The 17,097-nt window shown below is 41.4% G+C and overlaps 1 protein-coding gene across 3 annotated transcripts in view; it reads left to right on the top strand.

Annotated features, from left to right (window-relative positions):
• SLC25A14 (solute carrier family 25 member 14) overlaps positions 1-14,762 on the top strand; it is a 43,558-nt gene extending 28,796 nt beyond the window's left edge. For all 3 annotated transcript variants that reach the window (XM_062183165.1, XM_062183164.1, XM_062183163.1), the window contains exons 8-11: positions 4,033-4,157; positions 4,930-5,065; positions 13,305-13,385; positions 14,298-14,762. In XM_062183165.1, the coding sequence (XP_062039149.1) occupies positions 4,033-4,157; positions 4,930-5,065; positions 13,305-13,385; positions 14,298-14,339 (384 nt within the window). In that variant the 3' untranslated portion in view covers positions 14,340-14,762. The remainder of the gene's footprint in view (positions 1-4,032; positions 4,158-4,929; positions 5,066-13,304; positions 13,386-14,297) is intronic.
• Positions 14,763-17,097: the final 2,335 nt, after the last annotated feature.

The raw sequence follows: 17,097 nt of genomic DNA, 5'->3' as shown, positions 1-17,097 counted from the left end.
TTAATTTTCTATGCCATTTCCATTTTAACACCAGGTTGTTTTTTTTTCATTTCCAATTCTCTTTATATACAGAAGATCACTTCAGTATATAATTAGCAAAGACCTCATCAGTCTGCGTCCACACAGAAACGCAAAGTATAAAAATACTGTTTCAGTACCAGTCATAGCATCACTTGGCTTTAGACGACACATTAGGGACAGATCCCACATGGGGTGTAAGTACACAGTGACTCCTGTTGCTGACTTAACAATTTGACACTCCTGTTCATGGCGTCAGTAATCTCCCTAGGCTCTAGTCATGAGTTGCCAGGGCTATGGAAGCCTTTAGAGTTCGCTGACTTTGATCTTATTCCGATAGGGTCATAGTCAAAGTGGAAGTTCTCTCCTCCCTTCGGAGAAGGGTACCTCCTTCTTTGATGGCCCCGTTCTTTCCACTGGAATCTCACTCACAGAGATCATTCATTTAGGTCTTTTTTTTTTTCCATGATATCTTGGCTTTCCATGCCTGCTATACTCTCATGGGCTCTTCAGCCAGATCTGAATGCCTTGAGGGCTGATTCTGAGGCCAGAGTGTTGTTTAGGACATCTGCCATCCTATGAGTCTGCTGTGTATCCCACTTCCCATGTTGGATCTTTCTCTCCCTTTTTGATTCTATCAGTTAGTATTAGCAGATACTTGTCTTGTTTGTGTGATCTCTTTGACTCTTAGACCTATCAGAGCTATCAATTGTGAGCTGAAATTGATCACTTGGACTAGTGCGATGGCATTGGTACATGCCATCTTGATGGGATTGTGTTGGAATCCCCTGGCACATTGAACCTGTACCCATATGGGATGCCGTTATCCCAAGTGGCAGCTTTAACCTGCTACTCCACAATGCTGGCTCCATTTTCTTTTTTTATTTTTAACTGCGTAATACTATATGTAATATAAAATTTACCATCTTTTTTTTAAAAGTGTACCTTTTTTTAAAGATTTATTTATTTATTTGGAATTCAGAATTACACAGAGAGAGAAGGGGAGGCAGAGAGAGAGAGAGAGAAAGAGAGACTGAGAGGAAGGTCTTCCATCTGCTGGATCACTAACCAAATGGCCGCAACAGTTGGAGCTGGGCCTATCCAAAGCCAGGAGCCAGGAGTTTCTCCCAGGTCTCCTACATGGGTGCAGGGTCCCAACCACTTGGACTATTTTCTACTGCTTTCCCAGGCCATAGCAGAGAGGTGGATCAGAAGAGGAACAGGCGGGACTCGAACTGGCAGCCATATTGGGATGCCGGTGCTACAGTCAGAGGCTTAGCCTACTACACTATAGTGCCGACCCCCTGATTTTTTTACATGTAGACATTTAATCCAGTCTCTCAGAAGCATTGTGTGGGCCACACGGAACATGTCTGTGACCTGAATTCAGCTCATGGGCTCCAGTTTGGGGCCTTTCTGTTCACCAAACTAGTCTTGTGTGAAGGTCATCTTCTTTATCAGAATGAAGCAGGGGGAAGGCACTGTTTGGCTAGCCCATCAGATCAGCAGAAGCAAGGATCTTGGCACAGCTCCATCACTTCTACTTGATAGATTGAGTTTTGGAACTTAGAGATGATTTAACACTTAATAAGTGTTACCCCAGAAAGAATTGTCCCTGTGGTATGTTATTTTCTATTAAAAATGTATTTCTTCATCCCCCAGCTTTATTTGTGATTGACAAAAATTATATATATTTAAGCAGGGTATATTGTTACTTTCAATTATAAATTACATTAAACACAGTTACCAAAGTGAAAATTCATTGTGAAATGTGAAAAAATACAGAAGGGTATACAAATGAAGATTAACTTGTCTATTATCCTAATCTCATAAAATATTTTATTGTGTTTCCTTCTAATCCTTTCTAAAAGTCTGCTATGCATGTTAGAGTCATACTACATGTATAATCTCTTGCCTTCTTGAATATACCATAAGCATTTTCTTGTATTGTTAATTTTCTTCAGAAATGGAATTTTTAATGCTAGGAGCTTTTCCCCGGTCTTCCCCTACCTGCTCCATATCTCTGTTGTCACGCTAGTGGCTGTCCTGCATATCCTAACGTGCTGTGCATATAAACTCGGAAGTTCTCTTCCCCCTGCTGATTTTTGCTTTATGATTTAATTCATTTGTTTAATTACAGCTTTCCTGGGATAATTCACATGGCACGAAATTCACCCTCTTTAAAGTGTACAGTTTATTTCTAGTGCATTCACAGATTGCTGCAATCATCAGCACTAAGTTTAGAACGTTTTCATCATCAGAATGAAAACCCCCTCTGCTTTAGCGTTCACTTCCCATTTTCCCCAACCCTTCCGGCCCTAGGAAACTATGACTCTCTGTCTCTATCTATTTGCCTAGTCTAGATATTTCATCCACATGGAATCATAAAATATGTAGTCTCTTGTGACTTCCATTTAGCAGGGTATTTTCAGGGCTCATCTATGCTGCAGCATGAATCGGTACTTTATTTCTTTTTGTGGCTGAGTAATAATTGGCATTGTATGGATATACCACCTTTTGTTTATCCTTGCATCAGCTAATGTGCATCTGGGTTATTTTGAACTTTTGTGAATAATGATGATGTAAACATTGCTATACATGTTTGCATTAACAAATATTTTCAGTGCTCTTGGGTATATACCTAGGGGTGAAATTGTTTGGTCATGGGATAATTCTAGTTTAGCTTTTTAAGAAGGATTTATTTATTTGAAAGGCAGAGTGGCACATTGAGAGATATCCTTCATCTGTGGGTTCACTCCCCAAGTGGTCGCAGCAGCTAGGGCTAGTCTAGGCTGAAGCCAGGAACTCAGAACTCCATCCAGGTTTCCCACATGGATTGCGGGGGCCCGGGCACTTGGGCTAGCTTCCACTGATTAGGTACATTAGCAGGGAGCTGGATCAGAAGTGGCACAGCCAGGACTCAAGCTGGGATTCTGATATGGGATTTGATATTGCAAGCAACAGCTTAAGCCATGGTACCACCACACCGGCTCCTATTCTAACCTTTTGAGGAGATGCCAAATCACTTTCCACAGTGACTGTCCCATTTTACATTTCTTTTTTTTTTAAGATTTAATTTATTTATGTGAGAGGTAGAGTTACAGACAGTAAGAGGAAGAGACAGAGAAAGGTCTTCCTTCTGTTTGTTCACTCCCCAAATGGCTGCAATGGTCAGAGCTGCGCCGATCCGAAGCCAGGAGCCAGGAGCTTCTTCCAGGTCTCCCATGTGGGTGCAGGGGCTCAAGCGCTTGGGTCATCTTCTACTGCTTTCCCAGGCCACAGCAGAGAGCTGGTTTGGAAGAGGAGCAACCGGGACTATAACCGGCTCCCATATGGGATGCTGGCACCACAGGCGGAGGATTAACCTACTGCGCCACGGCGCTGGCCCATTTTACATTTCTACCAGCAGGGAATGAAGATTCTAATTTCTCTAGACCCTCACCAATACTTGCTGTTAGTTAAAAAAATTATTATAGCCATCCTAGTAGGGTGAAATAGTATGTCATTATGATTTGGATGTGTGTCCCCTTAATGATCCTGAGCATCTTTTCATGTGCTTATTGGCTATTTGTGTATGTTCTTTGGGGGAAGTGTCTTCAGATTTTTTTGTTCATCTTTTTATTATTGTGAGAGTTTCTTCTATATTCTAGGTACAGCTCCTCTCTCAGATATGATTTGCAAATATTTTTCTCCCATTGTGGGGATTTCTCTTTCTTGATGATGCCTTCTGAATAAAAGAAGTTTTTAATTGTGATTAAGTCCAATTTATCTATTTCTATTTCTTTCTTTTTTCGGTACTTTGAGTGTCAAATCAATCACTATTTCTGATACAGCAATGAATTGGGAATTTATAAATAAGTGGTCCAGTTTAGTCAGTGATTTTAAAGAGTGACCTCTGTACTTCAGACTTGGATTTTTCTGACACTTTTTAACTCCTGACCTATGTTGTTTGCTTTAAGACTTATGTCACCCCTTTTGTATTTCCTGGTGTCTGATGTCACTTATGTTTTGTAGGGTGTGGTGCCAACTGCTCAGCGTGCGGCCATCGTTGTGGGAGTAGAGCTGCCAGTCTATGATATTACCAAGAAACACTTGATATTGTCAGGAATGATGGGAGATACAATTTTAACTCATTTTATGTAAGTAGGATAGTGTGTGCTCATTCTATATTTCTAAGATTTTGAGTGCAAAAAGCCTCGTTTGCTGAAGTCCTCAGGTGGAATTGATAACTGGTATGTATAACCTAAATACCTTTGTCTCTCCTATTACCAGGATTTCAAGCCTTCTGCACTCTTTATATGTTGTAGAGATCTCAGATACTATGGGCACTTGGGTACTTGGGAGCAATGCCTAATGCAGGATTTGCATTCATTCATACTTAGCCTTTGTATTTAATAAGCACGTCTGTTATTTGCTTTGATTAATTTTGTATCAGAAAACAAACTTTTTTCAATCAGAATCAGAAAAATAGGGTGAAATTTGATGGAGTCTCTGAAATTAAACCACAGTTTTTGGCTGAAGACTGTTGGTAATCCCATTTTGTACTTCTTTATCTTGTAACCTTTATGGTATTTTGCTACTCGCCCACATTTGGCATGTGATGCTGTGGTTTCAAAAAAAATATGTAACTAATAGATGGTGCATAACACCTCCTGCTTAAGGATCTTGTTAAGCTTATGAACTGTCTCCTTAAAAAAGAGGCCAGGTTTCAGATTGAAAACTGAAGGAATAAGCTTTGAATGATATCTCTCTAGAAAGATTTCCTTTCTCTTTGAAGTGCAATGAAAGGGCAAGTACTGGGTTTTATCTAATGGATCTGAATTATTGTATGTTTATGTTGAGCCTAATTTGTGTGTAAGAGGGCTGGAGGTGTAAGTGGGGACAATGTGTTTTAAAAGTTTTCATCTTTAGTTCCAGCTTCACGTGTGGCTTGGCTGGGGCTCTGGCCTCCAATCCAGTTGATGTGGTACGAACTCGCATGATGAACCAGAGGGCAATTGTGGGACACGTGGACCTCTATAAGGGTACTTTGGACGGTATTTTGAAGGTATGCACACTGGATTTCAGTTTCATGTTTAGTTTTCTTTCATATCTCAGGCCTTTCAATCCTTAGTTGCTACATCTCATTCTCAAGGTGAAAGAATCATTATGTGTATTTTTAGTAGCTTTTCAGTCAATCTCAGATAGAGAAGCTATCTCCTTGGAAATTACTGATACACAGTGATCCTTAATGTACTCATTCCAGTTTGAGTGCTTGAGAATATAGGATACATTTATTAATAGCACCATGTAGAATTATCAGTAGAAAAGACTTAACATAGTCCATATTTGTCCACTTCAGACAAGTCAGAGACCCTGTAATAGAAAATCTGGTACTTTAAACAACAACACCAAAAGCCTGGTGCTTGATTTTAGTTCAGGGTTTTGCTGTTGTTCACAACTGACTTTGAAACTTTCCATTGTTAGGCTTACAGAAAGGTGAATTCTATAAATGTATTATGTAAATACTGATGATATTATCACTACTGCAGGGACAAATTTGGGTTTAAAATATGATGCTGCAATATGGTTTCTCTGTTACTTTCCACTTCATTTAGTAGTTATTTATTATATATCAGGTACCATTTGAGTAGTAACAGAGAAATTGTAGCTATTACAAAAGTACTGTAGGTGTGCAAACTGATAATCAACATAATGCAATAAGTGATGAACTCAGAATTCTAATGGGAGGAAATTTTAGCCTAGCTTGGAAGTTTGAGATAGGCTCACTGTAGACTGTGGCATTTTGAACAATAATAACTCACATCTGTTGAGTGCTTTACTGTGTGTCAGGAACTGTCCTAATGAGCCTTACATGTATGTATTCATTCATTTAATCTCCACCATTATCCTGTAATGAAGTAGATATTGAAGCACTGAGAGAGTTAGCAATCTGCCCAAGGCTTTACAGCTAGTAAGTAGGAGAGGTGAGATTTAAACTCAGACCAGTTGGCTTCAAACCAACTTTCTTAACTTCTACATTGTGGTGACCTCCTCAAATATAGCCAAACATATCCACTGGATGTTCCTTATGCACATCAAATTATGATGTGTCCCCCATAATGCTTATCCTTCTGTGATATCTCTGTCAATGAATGTCACTATCTGGTCACCAAATCCAAAACCCAGTGTAATTGGGTTCTGGAGGATATAGAATGTTAAACAGAAGTGATTGGACCTTTTTTAACTTGATGGGGAGCTATGGAAAGCTTTTAATCAGTTCATATTTGCATTTTAAATAGGCTAACTTTGTGGTGACTGATCTAAAACAATGGTTCTCAATCTCGGATGCACCCTGGAATCATTTGGGGAATTTTCAGCTTGGCCAATTAGCCCAAAATCTGGATAGTGGGGCCGGCACTGTGGCGTAGTAGGTTAAGCCTCTGCCTGTGGACCTGGCATCCCATATGGGCACTGGTTCAAGTCCCAGCTGCTCCACTTTCAATCCAGCCCTCTGCTATGGCCTGGGAAGGCAGTGGAAGATGGCCCAATGTTTGGACCCTTGCACCTGAATAAGAGACCCAGAAAAAGCTCCTGGCTGCTGGCTTTGGATCGGCCCAGCTCTGGCCATTGTGGCCATTTAGGGAGTGAACCAGAGGATGGTAGACCTTTCTCTCTGTCTCTCTGTAATTCTGCGTCTCAAATAGATAAATTTTTTAAAAAAACAACCTGGGGAGTAGGACCCAGGCATCAATTTTTTTTTTTTGACAGGCAGAGTGGATAGTGAGAGAGAGAAACAGAGAGAAAGGTCTTCCTTTTTGCTGTTGGTTCACCCTCTAATGGCCGCTGCGGCTGGCACATCTCGTTGATCCGAAGCCAGGAGCCAGGTGCTTCTCCTGGTCTCCCATGCGGGTGCAGGGCCCAAGGACTTGGGCTATCCTCCACTGCACTCCCAGCACACTGGAGTCATGCATACCTCTCTCCAGTAATGGCGATTCACTGAAGCAGTGATTCTTGGACCCTGGGGAGTATAGTTTGGCAAAAGCCCCCGTTGGTCTTTCTGACATGCTCAGTCCTCCATTTGACAGTCACTGGTGTAGAAGGAAGAACAGTGGGCCAAGGAAAGAACACTGGGGGGATACCATTTTTTAAGGGCTTGGAAGGTAAGGAAGCCAAGAAAGATCCCAAAAGATAGCAGTTCTAAGAAATATGGAAACATAGGAGAGAGTGGTGTCATGGAAACCTCAGGAATAATGAATTCCAGGAAAGAATGAGTGGTTATTTAATGTCACATGCAGTAGCAATATCCAGTATGATAAGGACTGCAAAGTGTCTGTTGGATTAATATTTTCTGAAGGAGGTTTGGTCCATTGCCTTTTGTAAAAGCCAGATTGCTGTACATTGATGGATATGTTTAATCATTCATTAATTCAATAAAAAGTTCATATTTTACATTGTAGGCACTATTCTAAGTTGGTGGGGATACGTTGGTCAACAAAAACATCCCTGCCTTCATGGCACTTAGAATCTAACAGAAGGAGATAAACCCTTAGGAAGTGAAGTTGTCGAGTATAAAGCACTCTTTCAAGAATGGCTAGGAGGAGCTAGAAGGTACAATAATATAGGAATGGCATTTATTATGTGCCAGGCACTAGACATAGACTATATCCTTTGACTCTCACAACAACCTTGAAGAGGCAGGTATTATCTTTCCCATTTAACAAAGGAGGAAACCCAGGTGCAGAGTAACTAAGTAACTCACTCAAGATTACACAACTAATAAGTGCCAGTTCTGGGATTTATGTCGGGGCTGACTGGTTCCGAAGTTTGTGCTTATAGCCCCTATGCTGTATTGTATCTATGGAAGCATTCTTATGTTGGTTATAACTTTTGAAAAAAGATTCAGGGGCCAGTGCTGTGGCGTAGTGGGTAAAGCCACCGCCTGCAGTGCTAGTATCCCATATGGGTGCCGGTTCGAGTCCTGGCTTTTCCACTTCAGATACAGCTCTCTGTTATGGCCTGGGAAAGCAGTAGAAGATGGCTCAAGTCCTTGGACCCCTGTACCCATGTGGGAGACCTGGAAGAAGCTCCTGGCTCCTGGCTTTGGATCAGTGCAGCTCTGGCCGTTGTGGCCAATTGGGGAGTGAACCAGCAGATGGAAGACCTCTCTCTCTGCCTCTCCTTCTCTCTCTGTGTAACTCTGCCTTTCAAATTAATAAATGAATCTTTTTTAAAGATTTATTTATTTTTATTTGAAAGGCAGAGTTCAACACACAGAGGGGGAGAGACAGACACCCACACAGATCTTCCATCCAACAGTTTACTCCCCAAATCGGTTTACTCCTCAAATGGCTGCAATGGCCAGGGCTGGGCCAGGCTGAAGCCAGGAGCCTGGAACTCCACCTGGGTCTCCCACGTGGGTTGCAAGGCCTCAAGTACGTAGCCCATGCTCTGTTGCTTTCCCAAGCACATTAGCAGGGAGCTAGATGAGAAGCAGAACAGCTGGACTTGAATTGGAGCTCTAATATGGGATGCCTGTGCAGTGTAGCAGCAGCTTAACTGGCTGTGCCACGACGCTGGCCCCTTGTCATAACTTTTAAGTATTTGTATTTGCTCACTCATTCACTTATTAGCTGTTGTCTCTTTACACGGACTTTATTCTATCTGTGTTGTCAATATATATTTAGTATCACGCTTTTTTTTTGTATTTCATCTTTAAGAGTCCCAAAACACTTTGGTGAATGGAGGAGTCACACTTTCCTCTCTGCCATAGACAAGAACAGCTGCAAGTCTCATCCTGTCATTCCCATCTGAAATATTTTAGTAGCTCCTCATTGAGCCAAGGCTCTGTATGATCCTTTTGGATCCTGCAGCCTTATTTTTACTACTGTTATGCTACATTCCAGGTGCACTGAACAGTGCTAGACTTTGTTTTTTCCCCAAGTTTTCACCTGTGCCATATTATTTTTTTTTAAAAAAAGATTTATTTTATTTATTTGAAAGACAGAGTTACAGAGAGAGGCAGAGGCAGAGAGAGAGAGAGAGAGAGAGATGTCTTCTATCCACTGGTTCACTCCCCAGATGCCTGCAACAGCCAGAGCTATGCCGATCCAAAGCCAGGAGCCAGGAGCTTTCTCCAGGTCTCCCACGTGGGTGCAGGGGCCCAAAGACGTGGGCCATCTTCCACTGCCTTCCCAGGCCATAGCAGAGAGCTGGATCAGAAGTGGAGCAGCCAGGACTCGAACTGGTATCCATATGGGATGCCGGCACTGCAGGCGATGGCTTTACCCGCTACGCCACAGCCCTGGCCCCACTTGTGTCATATTCTTTGCTATGTCCCCCTCCCCCATCATACACCACCCTGAATACAGCTTTCATTTGGCTAGCTCCTACTCATTCTTCCAATCTCATTACTTTTCCACAAAGGCCTTCTCTAAACCATTGGAAACTAGATTATGTGTGCATGGTTTCTTGTACTTTCTCTATGATAACATTTATTATATTCTTAAAAAATCTTTATTGAGAGCTTATTCACATATCATAAAATTCACCATTCTAAAATGGCTTTTGGTAAATTTAGTGTTTTGGTGTTTAACAATGACGTATGTGTAGCCAACACCACATTCAATTTTTGAATATTTTTATGACCTCAAAAGAATCCCTGTACCCTTTGCTATTACCACTATCCCTCATTTCTTTATCCCTAAGCAGTCATTAATCTTTATATTTCAGTAGATTTGTCTATTATAGATATTTCATATAAGGGAAGTCATCTATTATGTGACCTTTTCAACTACATTTTAAAATTTAGCATAGTGTTTTCAAAATTCATCCATCTTTTAACATGTACCAGTACTTTGTTCATTTTTGTTGCTGAATAATATTCCATTGTATGGCTGTATCACATTTGATTCACATTTGGTACATTTTTATCATAATTGCTTTTAATGTCTGTCTGCCCCCAATACAGTCTAAGTTCCATGAAGGCATATTTGTGTGCATCTTACCTGAAGCAAAGTATTTATTGAATCGAAGAATCTATAGAACTTTATTAAGTAACCTGTTATCTATATGGTCATCTATAGGTGTTTTCAGACAACTGATTCAAACCAAAAAGTGCCTCCCCAGTTCTAATATTCTGGAGAAGTTGGTAACTATTTTAGAAATTTAGAATTTTAGAAATTGGGGCTGGCTTTGTGGCACAGTGAATGCTGGCATCCCATATAACTACTGGTTGGAGTCCTAGCTGCTCCACTTCCAATTCAGCTCCCTGCTAATGCACCTGGGAAAGCAACAAAAGATGGCACAAGTACTTGGGTCCCTGCCATCCACGTGGAATACCCAGATGGAGTTCCTGGTTCCTGGATTTAGTCTGACCCAGTCCTAGCTGTTGTGGGCATTTGGGGAATAGACCAGAAGATGGAAGATCTCTCTCTCTCCCACTCTCTCTCTAACTCTGCGTTTCTTTTAAGATTTATTTTTATTTATTTGAAAAGGCAGAGCTAGAGAGAGGGAGACACATCCACTGGTTCACTCCCCAAATGGCCACAATGGTCGGGGCTGGGCCAGGCCAAAGCCAGGAGTTTCTTCCGAGTCTCCCACATGGGTGCAGGAGCCCAAGCACTTGGGCTGTCCTCTGCTGCTTTGTCAGGCACATTAGCAGAGAGCTGGATTGGAAGTGGAGTATCTGGGACTTGAACTGGCGTCTGTATGGGATGCTGGCATCCCAGGCAGTAGCTTTACCCATAATGCCACATCACTGGCCCTGTAACTCTGTCTTTCAAATAAATAAATACATCTTTTGAAAAACCTAGTAATTATAAGGATTCTGATGGGTCGTTAATGGTTTGTTTTGTTTATGCAATTCTATTTATTGGAAAATGTTAAATTATTATTATTTGTACTAGACAGTTGGTGGGGATACAATGGTGAACAAGACAAACAGTCCCTGCTCTTCTGTTTTAAAGATTTATTTATTTATTTGAAAGGCAGAATTAGACACAGAGAGACTAATCTTCCATCTGCTGGTTCACTCCCCCAAGTGGCCAGGGCTGGGCAAGGCCAAATCTAAGAGCCCAGAACTCCATCTGAATCTCCTACCTGGGTAGCAGGGGCCTAAGTACTTGGACCATCTTCCACTGCTTTCCCAGGCACATTAGTAGGGAACTGGATTGGAAGTGGAGCAGCTGGTACTCCAACTGGCTCTCATGGGATGCCAGCACCACAGGTGGCTTAACCCACTGAACCATAAGGCTGGCCCACCTCCTTGCTGCCTTGGAGATAACATTCTAGCTGAGGGAGACAGACAATAAACACACACATAATAATCAGTATAATTTTAGGTAGAACCCATGCCATGAACAAAATAATAGCATATTGAAATAGTGACTTGGTGGTGCATAACTGCTTCAGCTAGGGTAGTACGGGAAAGCCTGTGAGGAACTTGGAGCTGAGATCCGAATAATGAGAAGCAGGTGGCCACGAGAAGAACTGAGAGAAAAGCATTTCACAGAAAGGGAGCAGGTTACAAAAGGCCTGAGTGGGGAGTAAAGTGAATGTGCGAGGTGTGTGCAAAGGTTAGAAAGAAGGCTAGTGTGGCTGAGTGTGGTGAAGGAGAAAGCAGGAAAGCAAACTGGAGAGAGGCAGGAGCTAAATCAGATGGGATCCTGTAGATCATCTCAGAGAATTTGCAATTATAATGAAATCCATTAGGAAGCTATTTGAGATTGTTAAGCAGGAGAGTGACACAACCATGTGTGGAATTTTAAAAAGTTGTTCTGGCTTGTAGGTGTGGATTTTAGACTGGTTAGTCTATTGTGGTAGTGCAGGTAAGAGATGATGGGAGCAGATTGTGTCTCTGAGGTACCCTGTTATTTAACTGCCTATGATTCTAGGTCATCTGCACCTGGACTTTGGGTGATTTTCATAGTTTTCCAGCATCAGTTTTGGTCTGAGTTCTTTAGCACTTGCTGAAGATCCATTGTGGGGGGATAAGCGTATTACCTCAGTGCTTCCATAAGTAATGCCCTTATTATCTCTGCTGTTGTTAGACTACAAGATGGGAAGAGGGATGTTTACAAACCTGGCTTCTCATATTATTGCCTTGTCCAAACATATCCATTCAGTAAGAATAGTAGTAGATTTCACTTCACTATAGGAAATGGAAAAAGATGTCTAACACAATGATTCACACATTGTAGTTACTTAATAGATATTTGGGTGTTAATAAGAACAGTTTCTGCTGGCTGAATTGCACATGCCACCAGCTTATGACCTTTGCTATGCATAATTTGTCATTTAATTATCATAACCACTCAACTGATGTGTATAAAACAGGAAAGCACAACTCAGAGCAGTTTGCATTGTTCCTCATGTAATCGCCAAGCATTCACATGAAGTAGGCCACAGTGTTATACACAATTTACGATAATGAAAGAGACCCAGGGAAGGCTAGTGACTTGCCCAACTCCCTATTCCCTTACCCTGCTTTGGTTTTCTCTTGAGTGCTTATCATTTCTGTATGCAACACATATCAATTTGTGTGTTTATTTGTCAGCTCCACTAGAATATGCCCTCCATGAGGGCAGAGGCTAGATTTAGCTATTGCTGTGTTACAGAGTACCCCAAAATTCAATGCCTTGAAACAACACACATTATTTTGCAGCTTCTCTGGGTTGGGAATTTGAGAAGCAGCTCAGCTGGGTGAATCAAGCTTAGGATCTGTCATGAGGTTGTAGTTCATATGTCAGCTAGGGATGCAGTCCCCTAAAGGCTTGACTGGGGCTAGGGTATTTGCTTCAAAGATCACTCCCATGACTTTTCCAGAGGCCTCAGATCCTTACCACATATACCTGTCTTTATGACATACAAGAAAGAATAAGGCAGATGCCTTATTATATGTAAAGTACCTTTTATAACCTAGCAATGGAGATGATACATGTTAACTATTACCAAACTCTATTGATGATACAGACGAATCCTGAAACATCGTGGAATGGGGGCTACAGAAAGGCATGAGTAACAGGTCAGAGGGTTCATGGAGGGCTATCTTGGAGGCTTGCTTTCACAGGCACTTCCTCTGTTTTGTTTACTGTTATATTCCCAGAAGAGTGCCTTACATATTGTAGGTGCTCACTAAATATTTGTTGAGTAAGTGGGTAGGTGGATTTAAATTACATATGAATCTTTTTTTTTTTTAAAAAAGGGCCATTCATGGAGCCATAAGTTGCTGGGGTGAGAGGTAAAGGATTGTCAAATATAAAGAGAAAGGGGAATTCACTCTGTTTTTGGTTATATCTTTCCCTCAGATGTGGAAACATGAAGGGTTTTTTGCACTCTATAAAGGATTTTGGCCAAACTGGCTTCGACTTGGACCCTGGAACATCATTGTATCCTTTTAGTAACATGAGATTGAAAGGAAATCCTTAAAGCTCCCAGGTAATTCTAGGCTGTGGGAAGGAAATTTTGATTATTATGGTGTTTTAGTCAAGTGAGAAATCCAGGCATTGCAGTGGTGAGCATTGAGGGTGGAACTAAGTAGAAGAACAGCTTTCAGTTGAAGACTAATACAAACTAGAGAGGAATAGGATAGCATGGGCCAAACTTTCCTTTTTAAAACAAAAACAACAAACACACCCAATCTGGAAGGGGTGATGACGTTTTTAGAAACCCTGATGAGAGATGCCCACAGGAATGCTATGCTGAAATGATGTGGCTTTCCTGCCCCTAACTAAAGGACCCAAATAGCTGGGAAGTAATAACCAGACAGAAAATATTCATAGAGTGAAAGAATCCACAGTTAAATAGGGCTCTTTCCTCTTGAGTTAATCTCCCTCCTTTAGCTGTGCCTAGAGCCATGTATGGAATGCTAGGTGTAGTGTAAGTATTGTAGGGTCCAAAAGTAATTTTCTGGGGTCTGTAGGCTGAGGGAGATCATGTCTCTCTCCCTCTTTGGAGTTGCTTTGATCAGCTAATATATGTAACAGTTACTCTAGCACTGAATTATACATTGTCATTGATGTTCTTAGGGATTTTTGTGAGTGCCCTGTCTGCCCTTGAGGGCTGTATTCAAGTTTTAATCTGTTTATATTGCCAAATGCCTACAGTAATAATGGACGCATAGTAGGCACTCAGTGCATGCTTCTTGATTTGACAAGTGTGTTTAAAAGGACTGTAATGTAAGTGCAAGTTAGACTAGCACAGGCTAAGTACCTTCATTTAAGAGAAATGCAGTGTTCAATTGTAGAACTGGGTTTAGCTCTTGGTATCAGCCCGGTGATCTTCCATGACTTACTCTTCAGTTTTTTATTACATACGAGCAGCTCAAGAGGCTTCAAATCTGAGGACTGAGACCCATGTGAGCCCAGCCCTTCCAGCCTTTCTACTGTTTTCTTTCTCTGTGTTCTAATGTATTTTGACAAAACTGTAAGAGTTTACTGAACCATTGGTCTCCCAAGGACCTCCTGATACAAGAACAATAGGATGGTCCAAAGTTGTGTCTGTGTTTGTGTTACCATGTTAACTTCTCCCACAGAGGAATTGTTAACATTGAAATTCTGGCCCCAGATTGGTATCTTCTGTGAAGATGGATACTGATGGGTGACATTCAAAATTGCCTTCTTTCCAAATGTGGGTTAAATGGAGTTGGTGAGCCCCAAACTTGGGCTAGAGCAGAAGGCATAGGCCAGGGCAGTTATTGCCATGTATGTTGTGGACCTCAGTTCTCATTAAAGTATTTATTGGCATCATTTTGACTTTGTCTTCATTTACCATTTTCTCCTTTGCCAGTTCTTTAAGTTACATTCTACAGAAAATGAAAAAGAGAAGGGGACTATGAAAGTAAGATTGGTCTCTTTAAAGCATATATTTATGAGAAGATTAAGAAAATTTTGCCTTCCCTCTGCCATACATTGTTATAATGTCACTCACTTCTAGACATCAGGCAAGCAGTTCTTTCCTAAGTATGAAGAAATAAACAAGTGACTCATTTGGAAGTTTCTACAGATAAAATGCTTTAAAAAATCCTGTGTTCAGAGTCCTAATCATATTACGGGCAACATGTTCTGACAACTTTCTATTACTTAGAATAGTGCCTGTACCTTATAGGCCCTCAAATATTTGTGGAATGAATAGTTCATGTTTATCAGTTGATTCCTTTGTTGAGCAAGCATTTATTATGTGTCTATTATATCTTCGAACCTGGGAATATAAAAACCAGCATGAGGTAGTCTCTGTTTCCAAGTGTACATCATAGCAGGAGAGCAGATCTGTAACTAAATAACTGCAGTGTGGGTTCTAAGTACTCTGTGAGAGAGGAACAAAGTGCTATGGGAGCACAGAGGATGAGTAGCCTTACCTAGAGTAGTTGCCAAATATGAAGTGGGCTGACATTTGAGCTGAATCAAAGAAGGGTAGATGTTCCTATATAATAAGGCATTATACAGGTTTACTGATGTAAAGTGACATGTATCTATCATTATAGAATCGTGCCAAATAGTTTCAATGCCCTAAATATCCTCTGTATTCCTCCTGTTCATTCCCCCCTCCTCTCTAAACCCTGGCAACCACTGAGCCTTTCAGTTTCTCTGTGATTTTGACCTTTCCAGAGTGTCATATAATTGGAATTGCATAGTGGTTGTTCAGATTGGATTCGTCCACTTAATACTATGGATTTAAGGTTCCTTCATGCCTTTATAGCTCATTTCTTTTTAGTGTTGAATGATATTCCATTGTCTGACTATAACCACAATTTATTTACCCAGTCACATACTGAAAAACATCTTGGTTGCTTCCAAGTTTTTGCAATTATGAATAAATATGCCATAAACATTTGTGTTCAGGTTTTTGTGTTGACATAAGTTTTCAGCTCATTTAGATGTATACCAAGGAGTATGACCACTGAATGGTATGATAAGAGTATGCTTAGTTCTGTGAGGAACTGCTCAACCGTCTTCCAAAGTGGCTGTACCTTTTTGCATTCTCAGCAGCAATGAATGAGAGTTCCTTTTCCTCCACATTCTCTCCACCTTGTAGTGTTGTCAGTGCTTTGGATTTTGGCCCTTATAATAGGTGTGAAGTGGTGTCTCATTGTTTAGTTTTTTTTTTAAGGATTTATTTATTTGTTCGAAAGGCAGAATTACAGAGAGAGAGAGAGAGAGAGAGAGAGAGAGAGAGAGAGAGAGGTCTTCCATCCACTGGTTCACTCCCAAATGGCTGCAATGGCTGGAGCTGTGCCTATCTGAAGCCAGGAGCCAGGAGCTTTTTCTGCATCTCCCATGTGGGTGCAGGGGCCCATTCCATCCACTGATTCACTCCCCAAATGGCTGCAATGGCCGGAGCTGTGCCAATCTGAAGCCAGGAGCCAGGAGCTTTTTCCGCATCTCCCATGCGGGTGCAGGGGCCCAAGGACTTGGGCCATCTTCCACTGCTTTCCCAGACCATAGCAGAGAGCTTGATCAGAAGAGGAGCAGCCTGGGCTCCAACTGGCACCCGTATGGGATGCCGGCACTGCAGTTGCTGGCTTTACCCGCTATGCCACAGCACTGGCCCTTCCCCCCTTTTTGATAGCTGGAGAATGAGACAACTCAGATAATAACAGCTAAGACTTACATGACTTTTATTATGTGCTGGGTTCTAGTGTGTTGTGTGTACAAGACTGTCGACGTCCTTATAACCACTCCTGTGAAGTAAGTGCTGTTCTTGTTTCTCAGATGAGAAATACTTTGCCCTTAGAAAGTGGCAGAGCCAGGTTCTAGCCTTTGCAGTCTGGCTTATGGCTCATGCTTAGAGTCAACTATGCCAAAGGTGCACTGATTTAACCTTGTCCCGAGTCTCTGACAGTTTATGGCAGGTACGCAGTAAAGCATATTGATTTCATTAATTCCCCTAGCTTTATAGCACCCTAGAGAAAGAAGGTCAGTAGCTTTGTGGTTGGTCACTCTTTAACACTTAACTGTAGTGCTGGGTTTAGCTTATTTTCCTGGAGACCTGTGACTGTAAATATATCATTTTCCCCTTTCTGCTGTTCCTCTCCCTTTCCTTTTTTTTGGTCTTTCTTCTCTTTATCACTATCCCATCCCCTTTTCCTCCAGTCTAATTGAG

The sequence above is a fragment of the Lepus europaeus genome, chromosome X (genome assembly GCF_033115175.1).
Source record: "Lepus europaeus isolate LE1 chromosome X, mLepTim1.pri, whole genome shotgun sequence".
NCBI classification, from domain to species: domain Eukaryota; kingdom Metazoa; phylum Chordata; class Mammalia; order Lagomorpha; family Leporidae; genus Lepus; species Lepus europaeus.
Note: the sequence above shows the minus strand (reverse complement) of the source record. Positions and strands in the feature narration are given on the sequence as shown.